The following is a 16,544-nucleotide window of genomic DNA, read 5'->3' on the forward strand; positions in this document are numbered from 1 at the left end:
CTTCAGTTTTTAAATTAATAATCTTACAGCACTATGAAAAAGTGTTAGGCAAAGTTAAAAATTAGATTTCAGGTTACTTTCAAAGAACAATAGAAGGTGAAAGTTTTTTTAAATATTTATAATTAGTACAACAGAAACTCAATAGAAGTGCTTGAGTTCAGTAAACGGTTAACATTTTGTGTTCTTTTTTTGCTATAATAATTGCATACAGTCTTTAAGGTATTGTTGCAACACATTCAATGAAAGTATCCTTTGGAAGTAACTTTTGATTTGTTAAATTTCTGATCTATCAACTAGAAGTTCTGCTCAATTGGGTTGATATTAGGGATCTGTCAGATTGGTACATCATTTGAATGACTCCAGTGGCTTCTTTCTTAGCTGAGTGGTATCTGTATAAGTTAGATAAGTGTTTGGGAACATTATGTTTTTGTAATAGAATCCGTTACCAATAATACCCAAACCACTGGCTATATCATGAAAGATAAGTATCTAATAGTACTTGTGTTGTTCCATTATTCATCTATTTTACAAAATATCTTTTGTCGCCTCAGCAGATAAATACCTTCAAACCATCACACTACCTCTCCCACGCTTCATAGGTGCTATACATCTAGGTAACTATCTTTCACCTTCCTTCCGCCAGACGTACAACCAACGCTTTGAACCAAATATTTCAAACTTGGACTTATTCATCCATAACACCCCTTTTCAATAATCAACAGTCTAGTTTTGTACTTTTTTAGTAGATTTCAATGTATTCACAATATTTGGAGATCGAAGTAAAGGTTTTGTAACTGCTATACGACCAAATATTCCATTGTCGTTGAGTCTGCTTGAAACTATAGATCGGGACACTTTTTTTGTATCTGGTAGATGGTCATTTATCTCATGCTTGAGATCAGTGGCAATCTTCCTTCTGTCCTGAAGACTGCATAAATGAAGATACTTAATATCAGCATCATTAAGTTTAAGTATTCTGCCTTTTCCTTTCCTAGCTTTAAATTTAGCTGCCTCTGTCTCACGATCTAGAACATACTTTACAGTGTAAAGTATTTGGAAGTATTGAGAAGCATTTCAAGTTTGCAGCAATGTGTCCAACCAGTATCACATAAAGCTTTTGTTTGAACTCTTTGATCTACTGACAATTCTCTACGCTTTTTGAGTTGTGGCATGACAATAAAACTTAATATATCATGTTAAACACTGTTTTCATTAAAGTTTATTTATGGAGTTCCATTAAATTGATTTATACAACATATATCGGTACCATACGGTACCATACACTTAAGTTGATCAGTATGCTCATTCAAGAAGAACCCTTATGACGTGCCCTTGGTACAAGTATGAAGGAAGTCTAATGAATGATAAGTATTCTCACCCTGGTTTATTCAGTTGTCAACAGAGATCAGTGAAGCATTACCATAGTGTTGAAATTTATACTGTGTAATAATTTGGAAGAATTAGTACCATAAAATGCCTTGTTTTAACACTTTTGCACAATACTGTATATCTAAATGCTAACTGGAGTCTAAAGTTGTTAAACCTGTAATGATATGGAAGTATCTACTTGTACTTAGTGCGGACTGTTAACAATTAACAACATTGACATTGTTTTCGGTGTTAATCCCTTGTGTGAGCTCTATACAATAAATGAATGAAAATGTGCTTAAGATGTCTACATTTATCATGTTTCTGTATACTATAAGGCCAAACGGTTTATGATCCTAACTTGTTGTACCTCAGTGGCAAGTGTGAATGCTTAAAATGTTTGAAATTTGGTTTCGATACTAGCAATAAAAACATCACAATTAACTCATTATTAACTTTGTACTTAACAACACACGAACGTCCTTACTTGCTGAAACAAACAGTGGAAGTAATGATCCATTCTCGATCAACTAAAGTACCATCACAGACGTGTTCTCCATTCTGTATCATGACGACGTACCAAGGCCAGTTGCCATGGGTTACTTTTTGTAGTTGTGCAGGCTGAAGACTGTTCTTAGATGGAGTGTTAATGCCACATTCTGAAGAGAGAAAACATCAAACTGTCAGACATAACGAGCTCGTTTAGTGTTTGTATGCAAGAAAACAAATGACAAAACAGTTCAATATTTCCATTTTAGAATTTTCGGATTGATATATTATGTGTCTGTTAAGCAAAATTGCTATCAATACAGATTTTGCCAAAATGGTTACATATTTTGTAACACATAAGATCATTGTTACTAAGATGGAATAAAAATACGATTAGCGGTACCAAACTGAGAAATACTCGTTATATTAAACATTTAAATATGTAATTTGTATAATGAGACGGATGCTACGTACGAACTGAGAAATTTATTAGAATAACAAACCATTTTATCAAATGTCTAGAAAGATGCGTCATTCAGTATTCCAGTTATCGCAATAAAACATTACCAAAACATATATAATAATAATATATATCATCAAACTGTTATAAATAATATAGTGTCTGAAACAGGCTTATCAGTTCATAATAGGGCTCGCCTAAAAATTTCACAAAATATAGAATACAGTATAGGGCAAAAATCGTCTTTAAAAGGAGACTTGTTCTTGAAACAATACTCAAGACTTTCTATCTCAATGGCTAAGGCTGCTAAAACACTAATGGTACAAAAAAAGTAGATTTATTATTGTTAGACAAACTTCAAAATTCATCATTTTTTCCTTTATGTTATTATTATTATTGTTCTTTCAGAAGCCTTCAGTAAAAGCTGATATGAATGTTTTATTCAAACCTGGACAAACCTATTAAAAATAACTCTTTCACAGGGCATAGGATAACTTTTGTATTGATTCTTGAAAGAGAGGGATTGTTTTATTAGTTTTGTCATCGCTGCTGGTCAAGCTTCTCTTCGAAACCATTCAATTGCCGAAGTCTACAGCAAAAACAGCTAGGCATATGCGCCAAAATCAATGTACATCTACTAAATAATCTCATGCAAGTGTTGTAAGGCTATTTTTAAGTTGATTCTTGAAAGTCGAGATTTCCATCTTCTAAAATTTTGTAAGTTCTTCTTTGCTACCAACATAAACTCTTCGAAGCCATTTGACCCGACATGGCCAGGTGGTTAAGGCACTTGACTCGTAATCTGTGGGTCGCAGGTTCGAATCTCCGTTACACCAAACATGTTCGCCCTTTTAGCCGTAGGGGCGCTATAATGTGACAGTCAATCCCACTATACGTTGGTAAAAGAGTTGGCGGTGGGTGGTGATGACTAGTTGCCTTCCCTCTAGTCTTACACTGCTGAATTAGGGAAGGCTTGCGCAGATAGCCCTCACGTAGCTTTGCGCGAAATTCAAAACAAATCGAAGCCATTTAAGTGTGTGTTTTCTTAGAGCAAAGCCACATCAGGCTATCTGCTGAGCCCACCGAGGGGAATCGAACCCCTGATTTTAGCGTTGTAAATCCGAAGACATACCGCTGTACTAGCAGGGGGCGCCATTTAAGCATAAAAAAAAACATAGAAGGTGCTAAGGCACCATTATGCTAATCAGAAAAGATTCGTTTTACTAGGCTAGACAATGTGTATATTTATAGCAGTTTCTACAACCTCATTATTATTTATTATAGTTTTGCAAGCCGCTACAGAAAAAAAAACGGCTACGAGTATTTTACTGAAACTTGGACAACAGTAATAAATGCAGTATTTAGCATGTCTGTTTGTTTGTTGGAGTTAACCACAAAGCTATACAATGGACTATCTGTGCAACCCACCATGAGTATAGAAATCCAGTTTCTAGCAATGAAGTCAGCAGACATACCACTATGCCACTACAGACTTGAATATGTGACAGGATAGTTTTAAAATTAATTCCAGACTCTTCGTTTCTTTGACCTGAAGAATATCTCTAAGCCCTTAAATTTCTGTATTAAAACATCGGGTGTTTTACAAATATACATTAATCATAAAATAATTTGTGCAATCTATAGCATTAATTACTTCTCAAGCTCACTGTTTTACTTTGTCTTTGGTATCATTTCAGTAAGAACGCTAACAGTAAACAGTTACCATACTGAATTTCTCTACTCTTGTTAGTGGTGACCTATTATACTAATTTTTCAATTTCCCTTAAAACGTGAGTGTGTATTTTAGTATTACTTTATTATTGTTATTCACATTTTTGTTTTACAAGCCTACAGCAAAATCAGCTGGCTGTTTTCCACCAAAACCTAGACAGATACTATACAAAACACTGCGAATATCCATGACTTATTTAAAAAGTTGATTGTTTTTCATTGAACGTTCATTCAATTAATTATGAATACATAATCTATGCGATGTTGTCGTGAATAGTTCCTTTCTTGCTAACGAGAAGACCACTTAAAATAAAAATGTATCTCAGAACGGCTGATATGGGTATTAACACTTTTATTGATAAGCAGAGAACAACGTTTCGACCTTCCTAGGTCATCTTCAGGTTAACGGTTCCTTTGTTCTCAACGTTTGTTAAACGTATGTTCATACGAAAGATCAGGCATAAAACCACTTGACTCAGTAAATAATAGTTGGGTAAAAAAAACAGTTCGACAGTAAACTGTTAAAAAAATGTAACATTCAACTTAATACATATGCATATCTGTAGCTTAAAAGTTATTCTCCATAAATGGGCATAAGAAACAGAAAAAAAAACAATATAATTAAAAACTGTTAATTTATAAAGAAGAATAGGTAGTGTAAAATAATTCTCAAACAAGCTTAATTCAAATGTAAATAAAATGTATCTACGTTATTTTCTCAAGCTAAAAAATCTCTATTTTCAGTCCACTGAAATTGTTAAGTATAGTATACACAATATAGATAATATTTTCAGCCTAGTTTGTTTACATTTTTTAGTCCCTAGTTGTAGACTTGAAAATAAAATCTTTCCACGTTCATTTAACTTATTTTTGTACTCTTTCAACGATCGCTATCCTCTTTTTAAGATAGTAATTTTTAATCGTCACGTATTAAACGTTCGGCACTTTTTGACTCTAATAACTTTCGCAAGGCGACGTGACATGATGTCAATAATGTTATTGATGTAAAACACTGAGATTTTATCTCAACTTTTCACTGGAAGGCTCTACAACTCAGCTACAGTAGCTAGTTTAGGGTCATTGTTAGCAATTTTCCGACTCAGCTCTGCCCAACAGTTCTCAATGGGATTACAATATGAAGACTTTGATGATCATGGCAAGCTTGTTACATCCTTCTGGTCGAGACACTCTTGTACAATAAGCAAACTGTAGATAGTGGGATTACCATTCTGAAATATAAAGTTATTGCCATATTTGCACTATCATAAGGGAGATGCCTGTAGAAGGAGCCATTGGCGTTTCCCTGGAGGATATGAAGAGCAGTTTTCCACTATGATAAATAGCTGTTCAGACATGTACTGTACCACCTACTGCGCGTTCTCTATAGGAAAAACAGTTCTTCCTCATCTGTTCCACAAGCATGAAACAAACACGAATCCTACCACCAGCTTTAACAGGGGCCGGTATGGCCATGTGGTTAGGGTGCTCGACTTGCAATTTGTGGGTCGCGGGTTTGAATCCCCATCATACCAAACATGCTCGCCCTTTCAGCCATGGGGGCGTTATAATCCTTTGTCAATCCCACTATACATTGGTAAAAAAGTAGCCCAAGAATTGGCGTTGGGTTGTGATGACTAGCTGCTTTCTTTCTAGCCTTACGGGGCTAAATTAGGGTTAGCGCAGATATTCCTCTTGTAGCTTTACGTTCAAAACAAACAAAACGAAACTGCTTCCAGGCGATTTTGTATGTCTCTTTCATAAGGCTTTGTTCGTATAACCTGACTATGTATTTTCATGTATCTTTCTCACAGAGTGTTTCGTCAAATCTAATCTGAAGTGTTCTCGTACGTCTTTCTCAGTAGACATTCTTTGTCAAATATTCTTCTAGGTGTTTTTGTATGTCTTTTTTAGTAGGCTTTGTAAAACATGATTTTACATATATCTTGCCCTTTAAACTTTCTTCCAGTTAACCGTTGAAAATCTTTTTTGGACCGATAAAGCCTGGATAGTTTAGTTTAATATATGTTTACATTTATTTTTTGTTTATTTTATGATTACAGACTTATGTATACTGATAGTAACAAATGCATTTTAATTGCACTGTTATAATCCATGATACATCATTGACAGTATTTTACGAGAAGTAACAAGCGCTTTTCCCAAGTGAGTTAAAGAATTAATCTATATTAACTACTGGCATGTTTTATTAAAGTATTCTTGTTTTCAGAATAATCACACATAATTTTCATCATGATTGCAAAATGCGTTACCATTTAAATTGTTACTCACCAAGGTTTCCACATTTCATATAAACAACATGACGACTTTCACAGGGAGTCTCTGAGAACCTAACAGAAACAATGTAAAATCCTACAGTTAGAATCTCAGTCATAAGACCAATGTGTATGTGTTTCTGAATTCTTTCCCTCATCAAAACTTGAGTTTTATTAAAAAAAATATAACATAGAGACCTAACTTAATATTTGATTAGCTATTTATGCTCTATACACCAAAACCAAACAATATGATGGTCAAACCGAACATTAATACTGTTGTGGATGTCCATTTCAATTTTAGCCCATGTTTTAAAGGTATATATTATATTTAAGACATTCGGAGATCCTTCTCCCCGTTGAGGGTTCTTCATAGTAGAAATAGCTTGTGCTAAAATGAAATAAATACACTTACGCTTACTTACTGGTGTTAAACTAAACCAAGTCTTACGGGTTGTTATTGACTGTTGAATATAACAATACCAACGAAAATATTAATATCTCAAATCATTAAATGAAAATATAATTTTAAATTTTGTTACATATTTTTACAAAACCGAGCCAATCCCAGACATTAGCAGGTTAAACTCAACCGTTTTCAAAGTGTTCTTATATAAAAGCTAACAATAAGAATAAAGTAACCCTCAATTGGCCTGGCATGGCCAAGCGAGTAAGGCGTGCGACTCGTAATCCGAGAGTTCGCGCCAAACATGCTCGCCCTCCCAGCCGTGGGGGCGTTATAATGTTACGGTCAATCCCACTATTAGTTGGTAAAAGAGTAGCCCAAGAGTTTGCGATGGGTGGTGATGACTAGCTGCCTTTCCTCTAGTCTTACACTGCTAAATTAGGGACGGCTCAGTGCAGTGGGCTAACAAACTACTCACTTAAATACTTGTTGAAGAATCCGCAAGCGATTGCGGCCCTATGTTCCTAGATGGAATCTAATGGTGATAACTAACTAACCCTCAATTAAGTACACAACAGAACTTCAATTTTATTTTTTGTTGTTGTTCTTAACGTACTTTATTTTTATCTTAGACTTTAGTATAATAATAGGGTTATCGCTTAATCCAAAACAGTTAACTAATAGTTTAGTTCTAATTTTAATTTGATCTAGTTATGTTCATGCTATAATGTTCACTATGATTTCATAAACGTTTCGAAATTATTTGATTTTTTATTTAATTCAGTAGAACCTTTTACTGCCAATGGTTACCCGCACTTTATAACAACGATTTGCATTTGCTAATGTTGTGGAGTGTTGAGCTGAGGTGCTGCAGGAGATATATTTCGCACCTATGTATATATTTAGTTCAAGACGAGCTTCCGACCATTCTGGAAATGCAATATCACTGATATATCTCACACCCAAAGAACACAACATTTGTAAAAAGGGAACCTTTAATGTTTGCAGAGTATTTCAAATACAAACAAACTCCGAAGAAGTCACACTTTAAAACCAGTCGAAAAAAAAACCACTCGTCTGCAAAGTGCAGGTTATATTTACAAAAGAGAACCCTCCGACCCAAAATATTATTGTAATTAAATTGGGTGTATCTTCTAATTAACAGATGACAAAATAATGAACAAGGATTTGAAGTTCACAGAAGTTTACAAGCTTCTGGCTATCTCCGAAATCAATGGATTTTTCATAGGAAAAAGTCAAAGAAACTATAATATTTGAATCTGTTTGTTAGAATAAGTGTCAAGTCTTCCAGTGTACTTTTGTTGTTGTTTTTTTTCATATGCTTAAAACTGGTCCAATAAGCAAATATTCACGCATAAGTAGAAGGCCTTCAGTAAAATCTGTAAAAAAAAAATGATCTAAAATTGACTTCTCTGCTTTTCTCAGAAGTTTGTTTTAATGACAGTTGTGGTTCTGGGCAATAGTACGTAAATATGACCAACAGGCCAAGCACGACTGAAGATTGAAGACCTAATTCTAAAGGCTTGAAACATTATACTTATAAGTAGTCCTCAAATTTTTTACTGCGAGATTAGAATGATGTTGTCAATAGTTTGAAATAAATGCATCATAAAAAATCACTGATTATGTATTAATTACATGGCAAAACTTATATTTTCTTTATGCAAGTTTTGCATAATTTAACTTAATAACATTGAAGAGAGTATTAGGCGTAGTTACTGTAATTCTACTATTAAAAACTATTTCACTCTATCATTATTTATGAAATAAGAACAAAATCGAGTGGTTACTCAGCGATAATGTTGTGAGCTTATCACGCTAAAATTAGAAGTTCAATTCCTGCAATGGGCAGAGCACGATTGCTCATTGTGCAGCTTTCTGCTTAATAACATTCAAATTAAAGCTTTTGACAGATCATAAATCAGACTGTCCAGCCAGTCATAATGAAGTTAAGAGTTATAAGTCTGGTAAGATTAACCTAGGCCTCATTCTGCTGAATCTGAAATTTGAAACTTTGATGATGCTGTAATGTGTTTATTATATAAGAAAAAAAAATATATTGTCAGCAAGTTGAAATCAAGATCCTAGATAAAATACGATCAATCCATTTTAATTTTAAAACTGGAGAACTTGATTATCAGTAGAAGAGTGAACTTTTTACTTCATTAGTGATATAAAATCTGTATTCAAGCAACAAAAAGTGCGAAGAAAATGAAATGAGTAAATTATATGCAATTTCTAGATAAAAACTAGACAGTCTAGAGGGCAGTGAGGGTCGATGAATAAGTAATTCATGATGTCAGAAAAAACACGTAGGTTGATTTAGTCTTAATACAGAAAAAAACTCGTAACCCTATCTCATATATTAAACGTTTGCTGGGAAATTGTCATTTTCAGAAACAATATTTTATAGTGAAAGATAAGTAGTCAATCGCCATTCATATAAAAAAATGGTGCTTAGTAAAGATATTAATAAGCAAAAGCATGGATACTTACTTCACAGTGGACAATAAAGGCTCTTTCGACTCCACATAAAGTCCATCTTCTTCCACATCTTTACGTATTTCTACATGATCTGCCGTTCTATAATTACAAAAAATTTGGTTCTGAACATTTTCTCTGCAAATGAATAGCTCAGTCAATTAATAAAGTAGTTGTTACAAGCTATAATAAGTTATCAGACGATGTAGTTTAAATTTAATGTCAGTAATTAGTAAAAATATTATAATGCTATATTTCAGAAAGTGCACAATTTTAGACAGTGGAACTCTAAAACCAATACATATTCTTCAACAATCAAGATTTGTATGCACAAAAATGTTATTATCAGATTAAATACCCAATTGGCAAAGCTTGAATTATTCGTTTCTTGAACAGGTAATCGTAAATAAAAAGACTGAATCATGCATTTGCGAATTTTTAATTACATTAATTTAAATATTAAAGTGTCCAAATAATACTAATAACTTACACGAAAGCTAACTTACTGTTACCGTATGAATTTGTGAGTAACCAAATAACTAACAGATATAAAATACCTTAACATTTTATTAATCATCACTTCTATCTTAAAATAAATTGTTATGGTTAACTCATATAAAAATGTATAAAGCACATAAATGAGGAAATTGTATTAATTATATTAACAGCCTTGGTAAGTTGTTGAAGCTAAATTATCGTTAGTATATATTTATTTATATTTTTCATTCTTGAAGTTTATCCCTGTTAATGTATAGGAAATAAGGAAAGACGCAATGTATTTTTAAATTATATTCATTTAAGGTTATTTAATTGTTTGAATAAAATGCTTCACGGTAATCTCAAGTATCTTAATAACTCGTACCAATTAGAACATTCATCATGAACATAGGGAATTAGAGAGTTAGGGTTAAAGAAAAGATTAACCTACTGATAATTTAACATGTTGCACGTTGAGATGGCTAAGGTTTGAAGTATCATATTTATTTGAGGCGCGGATGTGGTATTCTTCCAGGAATCTGTACATATTTTTCCAAACTTTCCTCTTTCGATGTATATCAAATAGCCTTCATGATATCTCAACTGAGGTGTTTTCTTGAGATCGGATATGCTGGGTGCTACAGCCACTAGAGGGATGGTAGAACAACAAATTAAGGATTTAAAAATTTCTATCGTGAACTGAGTTTTAATGTACAATTAGACAATAAGTGATCACACTTCTTTCTCTTAACTTCCCTTTATGATAAGTCTGTTTGAGTTATTTATAAACAGAAATAGATATTTGTGCATGGACATAGACACAGAGACAAATGGAAAAACAGATTTGTAACTATCTTTTATTAACTCAATAATTCATTTATTAATTGAAGATCAATCCTAAATTACTTAAGCAACAAACAAAATATATTGATTTATTCTGAAACAAGTAAATAAACGTAAATGCTTATTCTTTTAAATTGTTAAATGTTCAGCTTGCTTAGTATATTTGCATAAAGTTATGTAAGGACTTATGTATTTAATTTTGAAATAATAAACTAGAGAGGGCAGATAGCCAACAGCATCTATCGCCAAATCTTGGGCTACCCCTCTCTGTCAAATAATGTTATTTGACCATTACTTTTATAGCATTCACAATTCCAAGGTGCGGAGCATATTTTCTCTGCAAAGAAACAAGAATCATGAACCCTCGGATCCACAGTCCAGTACGTTAACCACGTGGCTACGCCCATTCCGATCGCTTAAATACTGTGACCAAAACCTTGTGTATTACGATATCTTTCTAAATGTTCATATTACGTTTAATTGTAATACAGGTAGTGTTGTTAACTAACTTTATTTTAGAAACATCTATAGCATTGTGAAATTATAGTGTTTGTAACATTCCTCAAAATTCATATATATATATTTTTGTCATCTTCGTTTAATAAAGAGAAAGTTAAAATAGAAACAGTTATCAATACTTAAATAATAAAAGATAGCCTAGGACTGAGTGCTTTAAAATAACTGTGTCCACTTACAACAGTTTCGTTCATCTGCTCCATTGAAACAATCTGGAGATGTGTCACATCTCTTGCTCTGCTGTACACACTGCTTATTTCCGCAGAAGAACTGACCTTCATCACAATAATCTGTAAACAAAGAAGCATTTCTAAGAACATGCGAGCAAAAGCAAATAAGAATATGTAATAATATGTTAATTACACTGCATCTGGCATATCCAGTGGAGTCAGTATGTTTTCTCCCAATACCAGGATTTAATAAATCGATTGGGATACATTCAGATATAGTAGTGGTCAAGGTGCTACCTAAATAATCATTTTCATCAACAACAATTGACTTTGTTTGTTTGTTTGTTTTAACTAAACATAAAGCTACAATGGGATATATGTGTTCTGCTTACCACGGGTATTGAAAACCCGGTTTCTAGTGGTGTGAATCCGTAAGCTTACTGCTGTGCCACTAGGAGGCCAACAACAGTCACGTGAAATAATTTCTTCTAGCAAAAACTGTCCTTATTCAAAATAGTATATAAATAAACAATTACATGTAGTCAAAGAGAAAAACTGAACTGACCTTGTATACAATTTTCTTTAGCAAAACAAGAATTTCAAAATCCGGTTTCTGAAGAAAGTAGTCTGCCCTCATGTTACGGAAGTTCGGGTTATGGAATTTCGCCCATACGGAAATTATAAAGCGTGATCTATAAATTTGGAGCATGGACTGTATATTCGCCCTCACGGAATTTTGGGATAGATATAAACAATTTTTAAACACGAAATGCAAAAAAAAAAAGAAACAATTTGGCCAAAAACAGTATTTTTCTTTAAGAAATGTAGAGTACATTTTCAAGCTTCAAAGATGTAGATGGCGTGCTTTGTTTATATCAGCAAGCGCTTCTGTTACGATTATCGTACGGTCACGTAGTTATTCTTTGTTTTGTGTTTCAAGACTCTACAGTGTATTACCCTTATTCAAGATGTCTGGAAAGAGGCCATTGAAATCCAGAAAAATAATGTATCTATATTTTTCTATGTGGAGATAAAACAGAGAATGCATTAACTTGATTTAATAATTATGCAAAAATCTCAGAAACGAAAACAAATAAATAGAAGTAAATTAAGTGTTTGTTTCACGATCTTTGTAATATTTGTATAGATATTTGAGTAGCATAGTTTAGAAAGAAAAAATTATTCTTCAAAATGCCCTTAATTTAATATGTATCATTAAAGGTGGAATAAAAACAACATGAAATATGTGTTGTTTTAACTAACATCGCGTTCTCTAAGTAAACCAGTTCGTTGTTAAGATCACGGATTTTCTAGAGTACAGTTTATCATAAATTGTGCACTCGCAAAAAATATTTTTGAAGTTAAAACTTAACCTATGTAAGTAAGTTCAAGTAGATAACTAAATGTGTTTACTAGAATAGTTGCTACTAGGTCTGTATATACACTACATGTGGACACCCCTTATAATTAGTGGGTTTGGCTATTTCAGCCACACCCATTGCTAACAGGTGCGTAAAATCAAGCATACTGCCATGCAATCTCTATAGATAAACATTGGCAGTAGAATGGGTCGTACTGAAGAGCTCAGTGACTTTCAACTTGGCACAATCATAGGATGTCACCTTTCCAACAAGTCAGTTCGTCAAATTTCTTCCCTGCTAGAGCTGACCCGGCCATCTGTAAATGCTGTTGTTGTGAAGTGGAAACGTCTAGAAGCAACAATATCTCAGACACGAAGCAGTAAGCCACACAAGCTCACAGAACGGAACCACCGAGTGCTGAAGCGCCTAGCGTGTAAAGATCTAACAATCGTCTGTCTACAGTTGCAACACTAACTACCGAGTTCCAAACATGGCCAAGCAACGGCAGCACAAGAACTGTTCGTCGGGAGCTTCATGAAATGGATTTCCATGGCCGAGCCGCCGCACACAAGCCTAAGATCACCATGTGCAATGCCAAGTATCAGTTTAAGTGATGGACTCTGAAGCAGTGGAAACGCGTTCTCTGGAGTGATGTATCACGCTTCACTAGCTGGCAGTCTGACGGATGTTAGGAAAACGCCATCTGCCTGAATGCATAATGCCAGCTGTAAAGTTTTGTGGAGGAGAAATAATAATCTGGGGCTGTTTTTTATGGTTTGGGCTAGTCTCTTTAGTTCCATTGAAGGGAAATATTAATGCAACAGCATATAATGACATTCTAGAGAATTGTGTGCTTTCAACTTTGTGGCTACAGTTTGAATAAGGCCCTTTTTTGTTTCAGCATGACAATACCCCCGTGCACAAAGCGAGGTCCATAAAGACATGGTTTTCCGAGGTTGGTTTGGAAGAACTTGACTGACCTGCACAGATCCTTGACCTCAACCCCATCGAACACCTTTGGGATGAACTGGAACGCCGACTGCGAGCCAGACCTTCTCGCCCAACATCAGTAAAGCTCTTGTGACTGTATATGAGCTAATCCCTCCAACCATGTTCCAAAATCTACTGAAAATCCTTCCCAGAAGAGTGGAGGATGTTATAGTAGCAAAGAGGGACCAATTCTGTATTAACACCCATGGTTTTGGAATGAGATGTTCAACAAGCACATACTTTTGGCCATACAGTGTATGAGTTCCATATATATCGGCGTCACGTATAAAAATATGAAGTTAAAACATAATTGTAAAGTTAAAAAAATACTTAGCAAAAGTTCTGGTTACGATGGAAATAAGATCAACATTTTTATATTATTTAACTAAAATATGTTTTCTTGAAATCATTAGTATCAGTTGTTTCATATAAAAGTGGAGAGCCTTCTGAATACACTGAAAGTTAATATATTTTGTGTCATTGACCATTTAAACAAGGACTGTTTGTTTAAGTTAAGCATAATGCTATACAATGAGCTATCAGCGTTGTAAGTCCAGGAGGCAAGCTTAGGGTTCTGGATGTATTGAAGACTGTCGCTTCTCAACCAAATTTGTTATTTATTTTATCGCTAATATTCTCATATTTTTATTATTCACTATTAGTCAAACCCTCTTTTGTTTCTTAACTTCATCTTTATGGCTGAGATTTATTCTGTTCTTGTAATTTCCATTAATGTATGGTGATCTTCAATTTTATAGTCTACATAAATCTTACCACACGAGAATTCATCAGAAAAATCAGGACAGTCAATTACTCCATCACAAAGTTTACCAAATTGACTTCTGATCTTCAGCTCATTCGCACAACCTGAAAATAAAAGATTGCAATGTGATAGCACTAGAGATACTGGAATAATAACAACAGAGGTGCTAACGTGATAACAGTAGAGGTACCATAAGGGTTATCACCATGATTACAATAGGGGTATCAATGTAAAGTGACCAAATTTTCTGGATTCCAAAGCGGGACACTTAGCTGATGAATAAAAAATTGGTTGCATTCAAAACTTAAAACATCCTTTCACAAATTATGTATACTATCTTATTATTATAATTTTCATTATTTTTTGAAGAAATCAAGAGTACGTCTTTCTTAAACAACCTGAGGTTGTTGTTGTTATTTTTTTGACAAGTTGCATCAGAAAAATTAATGACGTGTCCTTGTATATAATAAACGGTCATTTTTTTCGCAGTTTTTTCCGCAGTTATAATTAACTTAAACACGATAATTATCTAACAAAATTGTCTCAAAAAATATAAAATTTTGTTTAGGATATTAATATAATGATAATGGTCTATAAATGAAATGTTACAGTAATAACTATGTAGACCGATACAAACTGTAAAAATTTAAGATATAATAGAGTTTACATTAAATTGTAAAAAATATTTTTGACATTCAGCACATATCCCGAAATAAAGCAAACTAATTTCATATTTTTTTGTCAGTTATAACACTATAACTATATAGTGAAAGCTGATATGCGACGTTTCAATGATTTCATTGTACATGTATGAATTTAAATACATAGTCAATGGCTAACGCGTAACGGTGTTTTATGAGACAGTAAACAAACTAATGTCACATTATTACATCTTTAATAAGTATATGATTATCTATGTATTTGAACGTTAATATGTGAAAGTAAAGAATATTATACTAGAACAGGACAAATATTGTGTGAAGTCATGAAGCTACCGTTCTATGATTAAAATATAATGTAGATAAGATTAAAGTTTTTATATTATTTAATTATAAAATGTTTTCTTGAAATCATTAGCATCAACTGATGCTATGAAATACTAAATACTACCGTATTTACCATTTCCCATAGCACGACATTTTCCCGTCCACTAAAGTTTCTGTGGGACAACGTGACAAGTAGCTCGAAAACGGGACAGTTCCGCCGAAGTTTGGTCACATTATCATCATGTAAGATTATCCAAATAATAATAAAGAAAAATCTGGTTTTCTCCATGAATTCGTTAAATTTCCTTGCAACTTTTTTATCATTTTAACGTAATCTATTACATGAATACAAAGAGACAAGTTGTACTTTAGATCAGTCTCTGACCTTTTTCCAACTGAGAATCAGCTAGCTCTGTACAAGTTTCACACAATAATCAATTTTTAAAGTACTTTTAAGCTACATTGTAAAACAATATACTTCAGTACTTTTATATTCTAAAACAAATTTTCTTAAATCGTCTTGGGCACGCCATGGCCAGGTGGTTAAGGGTTGCTGGTTCGAATCTCTGTTACCCCAAATATGCTCGCTTTTTCAGTCATGGGGCGTTATAATGTGAAGGTCAATCTCACTATTCGTTGGTAAAAAGAGTATCCCAAGAGTTGGCGGTGGGTCGTGATAACTAGTTGCCTTCCCTCTAGTCTTACATTGCTAAATTAGGGACAGCTAGCGCAGATAGCCCTCGTGTAGCTTTGCGCGAAATTCCGAAATTCAAGACAAACCAAACAAACTAATCAGTCGTCTTGTGGACCAGCTGTGAATGGAAACCATTGCTTGATATTTTACGCATGTTTGAACATAACAATCAGGCTACGGATGTATTCACGATGAAAGACTGCGTAAAGTTGATTCAACCCGATTCTCTAAGCTGTTAAGAGAAATGTTTGGTGGGGAAGAACGTTAAACAAATTCAAATAATTAACTCAATTTCATGCTGTATAATTTCTATTTCTAGTCACTAGTCGATGTTACGTACTCAGAGAAATCCTTCAGCGGAGAAAAAGATTGAAATAATTCTCTGAACTTCGGGCGTTTTTTTTTTTTTTCAGAATATTGATTTAATAGTTATTATACGGTGTTTTTTGCCGAGGAAGAGAAATCCTTGATTTTAAAGTGGAAATGAAAGATAAGCGTTAGAATATCCGAGTTGA

The 16,544-nt window shown here is 33.7% G+C and overlaps 1 protein-coding gene across 3 annotated transcripts in view; it reads right to left on the bottom strand.

The window, feature by feature from the left end:
- The window catches only part of LOC143225798 (transmembrane protease serine 4-like), a 46,068-nt gene that overhangs the window by 7,536 nt on the left and 21,988 nt on the right, over positions 1–16,544 (bottom strand). For 2 of the 3 annotated variants that reach the window (XM_076455819.1, XM_076455821.1), the window contains 6 exons: positions 14,361–14,453; positions 11,245–11,355; positions 10,158–10,353; positions 9,245–9,331; positions 6,338–6,396; positions 1,856–2,027 (listed from right to left, as the gene is read on the bottom strand). In XM_076455819.1, coding sequence (XP_076311934.1) covers positions 1,856–2,027; positions 6,338–6,396; positions 9,245–9,331; positions 10,158–10,353; positions 11,245–11,355; positions 14,361–14,453 — 718 coding nt within the window. The remainder of the gene's footprint in view (positions 1–1,855; positions 2,028–6,337; positions 6,397–9,244; positions 9,332–10,157; positions 10,354–11,244; positions 11,356–14,360; positions 14,454–16,544) is intronic. The other variant, XM_076455820.1, reaches the window with a different exon arrangement.

The sequence above is a fragment of the Tachypleus tridentatus genome, chromosome 9 (genome assembly GCF_004210375.1).
Source record: "Tachypleus tridentatus isolate NWPU-2018 chromosome 9, ASM421037v1, whole genome shotgun sequence".
Classification (NCBI taxonomy): domain Eukaryota; kingdom Metazoa; phylum Arthropoda; class Merostomata; order Xiphosura; family Limulidae; genus Tachypleus; species Tachypleus tridentatus.